Genomic DNA, 15,218 nt, shown 5'->3' on the forward strand with positions numbered 1-15,218 from the left:
TAGACTTTACAAGGGAAATGTTTTTTTGAAGAATGAGTAGGAACTGTAGATTAAACAAGGGTGTGATAAATGTAGAGTATAGAACAGCCGTGTGTTTTATGGAATAGAAGAATAACTCTTGGCAGGAGATAAAATTTGAGAAGTAAGCAGGACTTGTATCAAGACTTTTTGATTTTTTTTGTTTGTGTTATGCCAGGCTAAAGAATTTGAGCTTTCTATAAAAAACAAACAACAACAAAACCAAATTATTCTTTCATATCTCTTAAATGCCAATAATTGAAGCATATAAAAACAGAGGTGCTTTGAGTGTGTTTTTTTTTTTTTAAGTTGGACACAGTACCTTTATTTTATACATTTTTTTTTGTGGCACTGAGGATCAAACCCAGTGCCTGACATGTGTTAGGCAAGTGCTCTGCCACTGAGCCACAGCCCCACTCCCCATGTTCTGGTTTAAGTGGGGTTTTGGAGGTCAAACCACCTGCATTGTGTCCTTGGTAACCCTAAGGTACTCCTTGGAAGACCAGGGCTTCATGAAGACAGCTTAGAAGCATGGCTGTCGGTAAGACAGAATTAGTGGAAGGAAGGTAGCATGTTCAGACTTGGACTTCTAAAAGGTTACACCTGAAGCAAGGAAATTCACGAAAGGGGTGAGAAACGAGTTGGGAGGCCATTGCATGCTTCAGTGAGGCATGAAGTTTGAGTCATGTAGAGGAGAGAGTGGTACGATCTAGGGGCTTATTGAGGGAGGGAAGGAGAGGTGACTTGAATGATTCCTGCGGTTCTAGTTGGGTTGTCACATGAATAATGGTGCCAGTTACCACTCTGGGAAACCAGGCAAAGGACTGGGTAGATAGAGAGGGAAGAGTCTGGGGAGCAAAGGTAACCAGTCCAGTGTGGGCAAGTTAAGGCTGAGGTGTCATGTCTGCAACGGCCTATTTAAGCAGGGGCAGCCAGTGTAAGTGGCAGTAGGGAGCCAGAGCTCAGTGGCAAGGTCTGCTGGAGGGTAGAAGCGTGGATGTCATTAGTTTACAGGGACCCTTAAAGCCATGGGTGAGAGATCACCCTCATAGAGAGCAAGCAGAGGAGATGAGAGGAGAAGGAAGGTTATAACCTTGGCATAACAACAGTTGAGAGTCGCAGAAGAAGGACCCCACCTAGGAGACTAAAAAGGACAGGCTCCGTGTTGGGCCGTGGCCTAGCAGAGAGAGATGTCCATTAATGAAGAGAGGTCAGATAAAATCAGGACTGATTCCTATTCCAAGAATAAAACCCATCCTCAAGGTGATGTGCCACTTCTGGGATATGCAAAAGATTCTGCCTCTGGTTCTTGGTGCAGGTGGAAGTTTTTTTGGGCTGTGATTGTTAATAGTTGCTGATGTCTGCTTTATGTTTTTCACTTAAAGTAATAAGTACTTTCAGGAATTCTTCTGTTAAGCAACCTCACGCAAGGTAGATTAGCTACGTTTAAGAGGAAACTAAGCAATAGTGAGCAGAGTGGCGTATGCACCTGGCAGCTCATCCCCACCACAACCTGCTCTTCCTGTCTGTTTGCAGATGTGGAGATGAGCTTCGGCAAGGAAACAAGTGAGATTTGAACACCCAGCACTCTTAGGGATATGCCTAGCCTTTTATGATCTGGCAACATTTCCATAATTTCTATTGAAAAAGAATCATTATTGAAATGAAATTTCTCCTCCCTGGCATGTTCCCTATTTGTGGCTTGTTCTTCTATTTTGAGGGGAGACTGGTATTAGGGGACTGTTCGAAAATTGGTGCTTATCTGAAGACAGTTCTGTGTTACTACTAATGGGGAAAATGGCCTATTAACATTTCCCTGGGGAAAGTCGACCCTTGAGGAGCTGACACAGTATGAAGAGAAAAATATCACCATTAATTGCCATGTCAAAAGAATGCTCTTTTGACATTCTAGAATTTCCTTTTGTGCATTGACTTCTTTTCACCCTAAATTTTGTGACATACTGCATTTTAGGGTCTGAATGATGAATCTAAATTCACTTTTTGTATTCTAATGTTGAAACTAAATTTTTGTAATGGAATTTATTTTTATCATCCATATTTCTCTGTATTTTTACTGCTTATTCATTAGATGTGTTTACTTGTAAACTTGTTCTCTGCATTCTTTCTTGTTAAAAATGTAGTAGAAATGAAATTTTTAATTGAATTTTATAAAATTTTTGCACAATAAAACTGGCCCCTTTCTCTCTCTCTCTCTTTCTCTCTCTCTCTCTCTCTCTCTCCCTCTCTCTCGGCATACAGTTCCACAAGTTTTAACATATGTACACACTCATTTAACCCCACTACAATTAGGATGTAAAATATGTCCTCTGTCCCTGTAGTATTGCCTTTCCTAGAATGTCATGCAACATTTAACCTTTTTTCTAGCATAGTGCCTTTAAGATTTATCCAAGTGGTGGCGTGTATCAGTTACTCTTAACTTTTTGGGGGGGGCTGAGTAGTATTCCATTTTTTGGATGTACCACAGTGTATTTTACCCATTGACACTTGAAGAACATTTATGTTGCTTCCAGCTTTTGGTGATTATGAACAAAGCTTCTGTAAACATTTGTATGCATGTTTTTGTGTGAACATAATTTTTTTTTTAGATAAATTCGTAAAAATGGAATTTCTGGGTCTGATGTTAAGTGTATGTTTAATTTTATAAGTAGCTATCAGACGGCTTTCAGGATCACAATAATGTGCATTCCCACCAGCCATGTATAAACTTCTAAAAAATCAAATACTTTTTGAATTGGGCTTGGCAAATTGTGTTTCACAATGCTTTGAGGTTTTGAGGAGATGCCCCAAGAGAAAGAGAGGGCTGGAGGGCCTCCATAGCAGAAACAAGGAGAACTGCTACAGTTTCACTTTCTGTGTGCATTGGAGTTCCATGTAAGACTGCACTAGCAGGGTACTACATTTATCTACAAGGTGGTTAGGAACCACTGCATAGGGCATTGCATCTAGAGTGTGGGATGTGGACCACAGGTACTACCCAGGTGATGCCACTTGACACTTGGGGACTCTGCGTGTAGTAAGGACACATGGTGAGAAAGTGAATCCCTCCCGGCCTCGTTTCCATGCATCCATGCATATGAGGGCAGTCTTCATTTAAATCCGATACATCTTTCATATTCTCCAGCCCTTGTCAATATCTTCTTTTACAAAGGAGGGGCCTGCTGCAGTCTGAGAGCCTTTAGCAAGTGGTAATATCTAGAATAAGATAAACATATGGCTTGGTTTTTTTTTAATATACTTATTTTTATGATTGTTTTCTTATTTATGACAAGCACCCCTGTTTTTTTCCATTTTTCTTTTGAGTGAATTTATTTTATGTTTTAAAAATGGGTCCACTGTGTGGAATTGAGGAAGGGGGTCAAGGGGTGGAAGGGTGGGTAAGGGGAGCAACTGCAGAATGAAATTGACCAAATTAGGCCATAGGCATATATGAGTACATCACAATGAATTCCACTTTTATGTATAACTATAAGGCACCAATTTAAACAATGATAAATCAATAGAAGGAAGACCAGTAGTAGATAAAGGGGATCAGCAGGGAGGAAAGAGGAGAGGGGAAGGAGAAGTCTTGGTGATTGAGAATGAGCCAGCTGTGTTCTATGCATTCATGATCATGTCACATGAGTCCTATTATTATATATAACTGTAATGTACTAATGAATACAAAATTAGGTCATTTTAAAGACAAACATTAGAAATTATTTAGCTTGTGCAAATGTCTGGCAAGAATCATGAGGGCGTGCTAGAATGGGAAACTCTGAACTAGGAGATCTGTGTTTTTAAAAAGACCTTGACACAGATCCTTTAGCGAGATGAAGAGCCCCTTGGTAAAGCACCCAACTCTCTTTTAATTTATCTATTTTATGAATTTATTATTTATGTAATAGGGATTTCTTAGAAGGCCTTCCCTGGTTCTTTGTTTTTGCAATACTTATTTTTCAGGTTCCTTCTTTATGTATAGATTTGACAAATGCTCATTAAAATTTGTTAGAAAGAGAATAGAAATACAGTGGTGAACTGCACAGACCATGTCCTCTGCCCTGTGAAACTTCACTTTCTTAAATCCTTCCTCCCCTTCCTCATGGGGGGCTGTTCAGGGTCCGTGGATAAAATTTAAGTGACGTGAAAGGCATGGAAGTGCTTAATGACCTTAAAAAACACTCTAATAGATGCAGAGAGGAAACTCATTCCATTCCCATCAAGGTTTTGGAGCCATCTGGATGTGTATGGGAATTCTATTTTATACATTTTTTATATTTTGGTAAAATAACATGTATGCAAGATATAGCAATGCACTGTATGGCTTTTTGATGCTCCTTCCAACTTTAACTGCGTGAAATAAGGTGTCACAGGCAAGGAGAAGTGCTGTGGTTAGAATCCTCATTGATAACCAGAGCCCTGTGAAATTAGACAGCTTTAGATCAGAGGTCACAAATTGGCAATTGCCTACGCTCTGTCCAGCCCATTGGTGTATCTTGTTTGACGCCACGTGGTATTTAAAAACATTTTTTTAGACATCAGTTTATAGCATTTACAAGATCAGGAGTTTTTGTATTTAACCCCTACCCCCATTAATTTCTTATTTATTTTGAAACTTCATGAACCTGGCACTCCTAAGCCAGCTTTTCTGAATGGGGGAGTTGGCAGGCACTGTAGAGTGGCTGCCATTATGGACAGATCACGTGCTCTCTCTGGGTAACCTTTGCTGAGCCCATTCATGTTATCTGCTTGGCCCTAGTGGGTTTCTGAATTTGCAGCCCTTGGATTCAGAGTTTCAGGTATTGGAATTGCCTGGAGAAGGGGAGCATTTCTCTCTGGCTGGAGCCTGACACCGTTGCTGTGGGGGGAGCTGAATGCATGTCTAGCTGGGTCCATCTGCACAGTCTAGTCAATGCAATACTGGACCAAGAGGCAGAGGTCAGCATCTTTTTCCCAGCTGGTGCTAGTCAGGTTAATCTTGGATCCGTCACCATGAAGATACCATTTCCTACCTTATCTGTTTGTGTCATTTAGGGTTTCATTCTAAGCAATAAAATCAATTTCTGGTAAATTGAAACTAAATGAGACTTTATTAAATGATATTGAAAACTCAACCTAACAAAGGAAAGAGAATGATCTGGACTTAGAAGGTTCAAGAAACCAGGGGTACCTCAAGGACCATGGGGGGACAGCAACTAAAGAAATAGATGAATAGCCGCCAATTGTTCCTCTGTCTTTGTCATTCTTCTCATGGGTCTAAAATCCAAGATAAGAGAATCCAAGACTACAAACACCAAGGGAAAAGACTCTCCCAAGAGGTAATCTGGGTGCTGTTGCCAGGGGACCAGGTATGGATGTAGGGAACAGAAACAACAAATATTCACCACACCACTCTCTAGGTGGTCATGAAGATATTAGATACACATTGTAAGACACCATAGAGGAGTCGTTTTTCATGTTACGGTAAGAATCAATTATGAGTGCAAGAAAGTCATCAGCTACACTGCGTCAATTAGATAAGGAGTATATGGTATTAAGGGCCCAGAGCCCAGAAAGTGACAGTTCCATTCCTTTTAGCCATTGCCTTGGTTGTAAAATCTCCAAAGAAGCCACACTGACTTTAAATTAAAAATAATATATAGAAAAATCTAAAGATGTGTGTTGAGATATACTAGTCTTTGTGATTTTTGTGCTTGTTTCTTTCTTTGCAAGATCTGAATTTGCAGCAAGCAAAGAAAATGAATGGAACCCCTCCTCCCACCCCTACCCCCCAAAATCATTGGCATGGGTAGAAATTGAAAGTAATGATTCAAATACGAGGCAGTGCAGAAAGCCTCAGCTGGGCGGCAGGAATCAGAGTGTGAAAGTCAGAGACTGCTCTTTTTTTTTTAAAAAAAAGGCAAAACAAACAACTCACAGCGAAGTGTACGTGAAAATCATTTCTAATAATAGCTCATGGTAGGCAATTCCCAGGGAAAAAAAAATCGTTGGTTGCTGAGAAAATTAGAGTGAGAAGGCATAGTGTCTTGATGTGTTACTTAAGGCAATGGAGCTTTGGAGTTTACCTATGTGCCATGTACATTGATTAAATACAAAATATATGCCGGCCATTTTTGGCCATCATTTACCGTATTGATTTGTTAGCAGGGGAACTGTAATAAAAAAGCCATTGATTTACTGTCCTTATTTGCTTATGGGCTTTTTTTTATTATTAATTTTTCACTTTTTCTTTCTCTTTTTTTTTGATCTTTTCTTCTAGACAAATGCTGTGCTTCGGGAAGTTAAAAGAGAGGGGCTCCCCGTTGAACAAAGGAATGAGATCCTGACGGCCATCCTTGCCCCGCTCACCACACGCCAGAACCTGAGGAGGGAGTGGCATGCCAGGTTAGTTTTGTCATGAAATGGGATTTGTTGTCCCTGACAAACAAGAGCTATATTTGGCTAAGCCTTTCCTTACCACTGGTCTCGTCCCTCTCATTTGAGAGGCCGTGAAAAATAAGCAAGTTTAAGACGTTTGCAGCTAAAGTTAGTTCTCCTGCCTAGGCTAACCTACATTAATTGTAATGATCCATGACACCGTCTGTATGTGCATGTGATTTCTCCCTGGGTAACGTTTAGCATACATGTTTGCATCTTGAGCATAATGTAATGTAAGTACCCGAAGCTGAAAAGCTCTTCTTTACTCAGCAGTCTAGAAGGCCTGCATTGCTATTCAGTCAGGCAGATGTCTGGGAAATCCACATAGTGCTCTTCTGTCACTGGATGCAGAGCAGATTATTCGAAAGTAGTCTATTTTTTCTACCCCATTTTTAGAATCGACCAAGATAGGAATTACTTTTTGCTCCAACCTACTTTCTTTCTACATGGAGTTGCCTGTGGTTAGAAAGCTGTTACTGGTGGAAAGTTTCTACGAATCATCACTTTTTTACAGAATTAGTGTGCTTGCATCATGAATAGCATGTTACCCTGCTCCGTTTTGAAAAGATAATTGATACATGGAAGGTTGGAACTAGTACCTCCAAGTGTGAGAGCTCTCCTTTACATCCATGGTTTGTAAAAATTAAAGAATCATCATCCATTTGTAAGCAAGAGGGAGAGGAATTGGAAAGATTGTACTGTATTTTGTCTCAGAATCTTATTTGATACATAAAAATTCTGTGTGCCTCAAGTCAAGAACATTTATTGATGGCCGTCATATTCTCCAAGTGACTTCATATAACAGCGTTTATAATAATTGATAGCTTCACTAGTAATAATTATCATAAAAATAGATTTGTCTGAACAAGGCTGAAGAGATGAGCATTTTCCAAGAAAGGAGACAGTATGAACTATTGATTCGGATTGGATATCAGAAAGCTACTTTTTTTTTTTCAAATATGTGTATTATCTCTAGATTCAGACTTGCATGCAAATAATAATTTAAAAACTCATAATAATATTCCCCCTTTTTCTTGTGTGGCTACAGCAAATGACAAGCAGTTTCAACTATAATAATGTCTGAATAATTCCAATTTAACTTTCCATAATTTTAGACTCTTTTTGTAGGACTATCTAAGTGTTATATTCGTTCAGGTCCTTGCGTTTTGTTCAGTAATAGGGCATCAGCATGGCGACATGAAAGAGGCATCCTCCTGTTCGATGTATCCGATCTTCCTCCTGGTGATTCTTATTAAATAGGAAAAGGAGGAAGAAAGAATTCCCCTGTAATCTCTTTCCCACACCCTTTCTCCCAAAGACAGCGCAGTCCAGAAAGAGCAGATGTTGAGCATGGCCGTCCTGTGTTGAGTGCATTTGGTTTGTTAACAATAATTTCCTAACACACCAAATCCTCAGACAACATGGCCAAAATGGCCTGTTTGAAAAGGAGTCTGTTTTCAGCATTTCTGGCCCTTACTGCTAACAATTTAATCAGGAGCTGGAGCCAGTGTTGAAGTTGATGTAGTCTAGCATCTGAAACAAAAATTCTTAAGTCCTTTGTGGCAGGGGCGGAGGAGGGAGAGAGCTTAGCCGCTGACACTCTGCAGACACCCTTAAAACCAAACACCTGAAAGACAATTTCAAGAGGGTGATGTCTCCAGTGTGCCGAAGGCCAAGTGTCCTCAGAGTATTGAATAACCGCAGTCTTCCCCCAGCTCTTCTTCACCCCCATGTGATGTTTCCCATCCTGGTGCCCTATCTCAAAGACTCATCCATATGATCTGTGTAAACAGACAGTCACCATATCCCTCTCTTCCCCTCATCAAAGCGTCCCCTGGCCGTCTGGAGTGAGGCATTGCCTGGAGTAGCCATCCAGCGTGTGGTGAAAGTTATAAAACATCCACGGCAGGGCCTACCCAGCCGCCTGGGTTTCAGAGATTGGCCTATTGTGTACTTTGGAATTACATGAGGAAAAATGTGCCTTGACAGAAAATAATTAGCACTCACCAAAGGCCAGGCAATAGGTTACAGCATTTTACTTTCATCAAAGCTATCAGGGGATCAGTTAGATTAGATAATAGAAATTTTTTCCTCTGAAAGTTACATACAGATGACTCTAATTATCTTATATTGCACATTGGAGAATGCATTATGAACTGTACAGTTTCAAGAAATTTAGGTCAGCCGAGACTCTGCAGCTGGCAATAACTTGAGCGTAAGTCTATTGTAATAAACCTTCTCGGCGGCAGGTTCATTTATGATCACCAGATCAGGCAGAATATTTTCAAGGCAACTTGTAACTCGGTCCCCAAATATTTGTATCTTTCTCAGGCCAGGAGCCCAGCCATTGTTTGAGACTCGCTGCAGTCTTTTAAACCGAAAGCATATGTTGCCTGTAATTGAGCTTCTTGAGGAAAGTGTCAATTCTGCATGACTCGGGGTAACCGAGTTTGTCACAGTGTCACACAACCCTGCGATTCTAGAGGCACATCTGAGTGCTGTGGGTTTCCTTCCCCAAACTCGGTAATCCCATAAACAGCCCTCTCCAAATAGGCTTATTAGGGCTGTCTATTCACTTCCCCAGAGTTGAATGATCCAAAGAACATCAGGAGACGCTGTGTGAATGCAGGGTAAGTGTTAACAGAAGTGGTACAGAATTTCTGAAGATTTGTCTTTGTTTATACAGTCCACTCTGCCTGATGGACAGCTTGTTATAGCTTTTAAAGAACTGGGCAAGCCCTCTGATCTGACCCCTTCTTGACCTCCACAGCCCAAAGGTCAGTCTGCAGCTAATAAACTCTGAGGTTCTTAGGGTCTACTGTAGACGGAGGCAGAAAAAGAGCAGCTGCAACGACTGGGTATCCCAGGATAGGCTGCTTTGGGGTCACTCTCTGATAATGAAAATGATTACCAAATTATATGGAAGTTTAACCGCAATAGTGAGTCAGAGGAGGGTGGAGCCCAGCGTATTAGGTTTGATAAATGAACTGTGAAGAGGCCCATCTGGCTCTCAACATCTTTTCTCCCCCTCTTTCCCTACCAAGGGGAAACATTTTAAAATAACAGCACTACATATAGACTCAATGACCCATGCAAGGAGCTGGAATGGATTAAGATTTAATGGTGACAGTGGAAGGAATTATCATTTGAAAGGTGCACCAAAGAAAAGGTACAGTTCAGTGTCCATGCCCGAGTTGTTTTTCTAAATAAAATATAAAAATCAGTGCCTTTGTTTATTTTATACCCATCCCCAACCTCTTGCCTAGACTGCTGGAAATTTGGAGGCCATTGTTTATCATGAAATAATTATTCGTGGTCAGCTTCAGGGGGGAAAAAAAGGGCCTCCTTTGCCTTGAACATGTCAGAATGAGAATCAGGCGTTCCATTTCTGCCCGCTTGCTCAGTTTCAATGGTGTAGGTTAATCAAGTTAGAGAGAATGCTTTACAAAAAAAAAAAAAAAAAAAAAAAAATCTGGGCCCATATCTTTGTCTGACTGTTGTGCGTGTTTCAATATTGGATCTAGGTCTGGCTGGAGGACACTGTTTTATTCCTACTCTGAGTTGGCAGTTTTTTCTGTAAAAACAAGAAGAAAGTGCATAATGTTCATTGAGTAGATTGTTTGTTCCTTTCTTGATTCCTCTTTCAGAGGAACATCACAGTGATGATAATTAGTGCCAACAGTGGCTAGGTCACTAAAAGCTGTATGTCTACTTACTGTCAATTGATAATGGCAATCTCCTTTAAACTCCCCCCAGTTTCCCATGAGCATGGTGTGTCCTGGTTTCAGATCAGTGACGCTGCAGACCAGGAAACTCTGCTTTCCTGCAGAGACACTTGGCACAAGCCATGACTCTACTTTCTGAAATGAGGATGGTTTTATTCAGTAAGTATTTTTTGTATATTCTGTATACAAAATACTTCATGAATGCTGTGCATGCTATAGAGTGCCGAGCAGCCAGTTTAAGGATTATCTGGGCACGAGAATGTCCCAAGTTGCTAGAAAGAGGTGGTGAAGGCCGCGGAAAGGAAACTGATGGAGCCATCGTCACCACAACAGACTGTGAGTTGCTCACAGCCTTTCAGGAAAGTATTTAATTGGGGATTCTCAGCAGGCTCGGATCATTGTGGTATTGAAAACCCTTGACACTGAGGTATATTGTCTACATAATATAAGCCCCCGCTCCAGACTAATTATATTAAATATAGAAATGAAAATGCTTCTAAATGTTACCCGAAGTTAACATTTTTCATCCTAGGTTTTGCTTTGGTATATGTGTGTGGGTGTTTGCAGTGAATAGAAAATTGGGTGAAGGGTAATGCAGAGAGATGGGGAGCACTCTGAGAAGTAACTGTGCTTTTTAACTATAAAGGAGTGCCTCTAAAATTTTGCTACAGAAAGGTACAGATACAAAAAAAGAAAAAAATAAGTCAAAGATCAGGCCATTACGGATATATAAAAAATTGAGATGTAATTCATGTACCATAAAATTTCATATAAAATGTATTATATTAAAGTGTATGATTGCTTTTTTCAGTGTCTGTACAAGATTGTGCAACCATTACCACTATCTAATTTCAGAGTATTTAAATTACCCTAAAATGAAACCCCATATCTGTGAACACCTACTCTCAATATTCCCTAATCCGCATAGTTCTTGGCAAACATTAATATACTTTCTGTCTCTATAGATTTGCCTATTCTGATCATTTTTTAATAAATAGAATCATATACAATGTGGCCTTTTGTATCTGACATTTTTCACTTAGCATAATGAGCCAGGATTCATACATGTCATAGCATGTAAATATTTTATTCCTTTTTACTGCTGAATAATATTCTGTTTTATGAATGTTACCACATTTGATTTCTCCAGTCATCAGTTGATGGATATTTGGGTTGTTTCCACTTTAGAGCTATTATAAATAATGCTCTTACGAATATTCATGTACAGATTTTTGAATGACAAGTTTTCAGTTCTCTTGGGTATCATATTAGTCTGTTTTCTATTATTATAATGAAATACCAGAGGTTGGATACTTTATAAACAAGAGAATTTTATTTAGCTCACAGATCTGGAAGTTCAAGGGCATGGTGCTGCATCAGATTGGCTTTCGTGAAGGCTTCATGGTAAATAGCTTTCCAGGATGGGGAGCACACACAAGAGGGAGGGATCACATATCAAGACAGGAAACTGAAAGGCAGTAAGGGTCAGGCTTACTCTTTTATAATAAGTCTTGAGAGAGAACTAACTCAGGATTCCATGAGAACCACCTTAATCCTTCCTGAGGCAGCACCCCCAGGGACCCAACAGCCTCCCATTAAGCTCCACCTCTTAAAGGTCCCACCATCTCACAGTATCACCACACTGGGCATCAAACTTCCAACACATGAACCCTTGAGGGACAAGCCACACCTAAACCATAGCAAGTATCTGTCTAGGAGTGGAACTGCTACGTCAGGTGGTAACTCTGCTTCTACCTTTTGAGGAACTGCCAGACTGTTTGCCACATTGGCTACACATTGGCTACTGTTGGTGGCACATCCCCACCAACATGCACAAAGGTTCCTGGTTCCTGTTTTCCCATGTCCTCATGCACACCTGCTATTTTCATTTTTCTTATTATTATGGACATCCTAGTGGTACCTCATCATAGTTTTGATTTCCATTTCCCTTAATGACTAACCATATAGAGCATCCTTTCATGTTCTCATTGAAGACCATTAGTTTTTTAGTAGGATATATTTAAACATGGCCTACTTTCTTACCCCTCTTATTAGTGGTAAAGAGCTAAGGAACCTGTACAGATGTTTGACTTGTTTAAGGGGCAGGCTTTCAGACAGAGCTGTCATTAACTTGCGGCTAACTTCATTAATTTCTGGCAACACCCATTTCGCCATGGCCATGAGTAGATCTGGCCCCTTATGCTTTTTCATGAAGCCCAGATTATTTGTCTCTAGAGATTTACTTATTTCTTCTAGTATTCTCTTACATTTCTTTCATTACAGTATCTTAGAACATTGTACTCTGGAAAGGAATGTGACCTAAGTAGAAATTGTCCATTTATAGCTCCCCAGCTTTTAGGCTTCACCAGGACTTAACTGTATTCCCATAGTAGACAACTTTGTATAGGTTCAAGCAGCCTTAAAATGGTTTAAACAATTTTAAAATATTTATGACAGTTGCTTAGAAAAGCTTTTGGAACTACTTACTTCCAAGTTAAAAGTGATTCCCCAAAGACCGAGATGGCTTAATAGATATATCTTTCTCATTTGGGGCTTCATCAGCACAAAAACCTTCCAACTAATTATTTCTTCCCACTGGACAAGTCAAACAACATCTTGTGTACCAGCTTCCTATTCTCAATGACCCCAACCATCACCATGAGGGGTCACTCTGGACATTTTTGCTAAGACTCCAAAATCTGGTTATTTAGAATCTAGAACTTGTACGGAATAGGCTTTTCTTTTCTAAACTAGTCGGCTTCAGGCGCTGGGTACATAAGTTACTTACACGGAGCAGGTTGGGTTCTAAGACTGGCCCCATTCAGGTTTTTCCCCCTGGTAACTGGTTTATCGTTTGGCCTCTTGCAGTCCTGATTATACCCACAACTGGCCAATCGGTGCAGTTCAGTTTAGCATTGACTTATTTTGTGATTGCTTATCATGTGCAAGTAGTTGTGCTAGATGCCGTGGGGAGTATCAGGAAGAATACGACAATTTCAACTGTGAACTAAGGTTCAAGGCGGGGGTAGGGCAGTTGACAAGAACACAGCAGCCAGCACACACTCTCTCTTTCTTTTGTGTGTGAAGCACTGTGGGAAACTGAGAGGTGACTTAGCAATGGGCTATGCTTTAAGGGAACCGATATTTTATTAGAAGTTTATGAAAAGGAGACCTGACATTATATACGTACTGGATTCTGTGATTACATTTTTGTCCCTCCTCCCAGAATATAAGCTTCATGAGGGCAGGACATTTGTCTGTTCTTTCACTGACTGTAAAGTCTGCATCCCAGATTTCGTGACATTATGCTGTCTCCTCCATTTGAATAATGTCCTATACGGCCGAGGGACCTTGCCACCTTGTTCACTGCGTATCCTGGCATCTAGAAGAGTGCATGGCACTCAGGCTGATTGAACACCTGGCAGAATTAATTAACTTCAACCCATTCTCATATAACGCCTGTAATTCCAACAGCTTGGGAGGCTGAGGCAGGAGGATCTTGAGTTCAAAACCAGCTTCAGCAATGGTGAGAGGCTAAGCAACTCAGTGAGACCCTGTCTCCAAATAAAATACAAAATAGGGCTGGAGATGTGGCTCAGTGGTCAAGTGCCCCTGAGTTCAATCCCCTGTGCCAATAATAATAATAATAAAATAATAATAATAATAAATTATCTATATTCTGTATTTTTCTTAATTATGAAAAAGATGCTTTTTATTTTTTCCCTAACCTTGAAATTGGATGAAGTATAGATCGCTGATATTGGAAATAAGTACTGATCATTTATCTAACTTTCCAGGGGTGGAACCTTGAAGTTGGAAGGAGGAGAGATCACCAATATGCCGTCCTTTAGTGGTTAAGCCCCAAGCCAGCACCCAGGTTCTTGTCGCAGCCAGAGGGAGGAAGGATGCTTTGTGTACAGGCTGATTCAGGGACACTTGAGGACGAGACTGCCCTGGGTGTAGGTTGCAACCAGAACAAACAGACATGGTCTCATCCCTGTGGTCATTCCTGGTTCCCTGCCCTTTCTGGAAGGGGAGAAGAAGAAAAACAGGGGTAGGTGGGGAGGGCCATGTGGCCTCAAGTCTGCATTTCCCGTGCTCCAGGCAGCGGCTTTTTCCCGGCTTCCTGCTCATGTGATATCAGTGCAGCCATGAACATTAGCCTTAGTGACTTGGCATTTGGGCCAGAGCTTGTTTTCTGCCCTAAGGACTTATGGTCACAAAAAATGGAGCCACTAGCCCTGAGGATGGGTTCTGGGATGACGAGGCTGATGCATTTATCTGCTGAGACCACCTGTGACTGTGTGTCACCTGACCACGTCAGCTGCTATCTTTCCTGCTTGAAAGAGTGGCTGTTTTTCCTGGCAGACTTAGCGTGGCATCTGTAGTTAGTCGCTGTCCCTTGCAGCTAGCTGAATTTGTTTGCAACATTAGCACTGGGAACAAACGGAAGAGATTCGAGGGAGAAGCCGAGAAGCTCTGGCCTGCTAATTGCCATCGATGTCTTTCTTTTTAATGCCGCTGTCGCTTCTCCTTTAATAATTACAATCTCTGCTTTCTGCTGCCCTTAGCAGAAGAATGTCCTTTGTGTCTCTGAACCAGATTACTCTATAAAACCCGATAACTCCATAAAACCTCCTCATAAATGTGTAGGAATTGAAACATTGTATAAATTTAGAGCAAGGATTAAATGAGTCTAGAGATAGGGTTCCCTCTTTCCCAAGATACAGCAACTTATCTTAAGGAGGCCAGTGTTGTTAATGTTATTACCATTGTTACTGTCATCATTTGAACAGTTTTATGGAGGACAAAAGCCAATTGACTTCTGTGCATCTTATTTATAAAATCAACACGTGGGCTTCAGTGCGAGCTGTGCTTCTGGCGGGTTTCTGACTGTGATCAGTTGCTGGCTCTTCTGCGCAGTGCTTCTGAAATGTTTTGAGGAAACATTGATTCATGCATTTGTTTATTCAACAAACATTTGTTAAGTGGTTCTGGAACTATAGCAGTGAACAAAACCAATGAAAATTCTTCTCTCCTGGAGCTTGTATTCTACTGGGA

At 40.7% G+C, this 15,218-nt stretch overlaps 1 protein-coding gene across 1 annotated transcript in view; it reads left to right on the forward strand.

Annotated features, from left to right (window-relative positions):
* Positions 1–15,218, forward strand: part of Fto (FTO alpha-ketoglutarate dependent dioxygenase) — a 373,197-nt gene that overhangs the window by 212,721 nt on the left and 145,258 nt on the right. The window contains exon 8 of the mRNA XM_027939073.2: positions 6,275–6,399. Coding sequence (XP_027794874.2) covers positions 6,275–6,399 — 125 coding nt within the window. The remainder of the gene's footprint in view (positions 1–6,274; positions 6,400–15,218) is intronic.

Source organism: Marmota flaviventris, chromosome 18, assembly GCF_047511675.1.
Source record: "Marmota flaviventris isolate mMarFla1 chromosome 18, mMarFla1.hap1, whole genome shotgun sequence".
Taxonomy (NCBI): domain Eukaryota; kingdom Metazoa; phylum Chordata; class Mammalia; order Rodentia; family Sciuridae; genus Marmota; species Marmota flaviventris.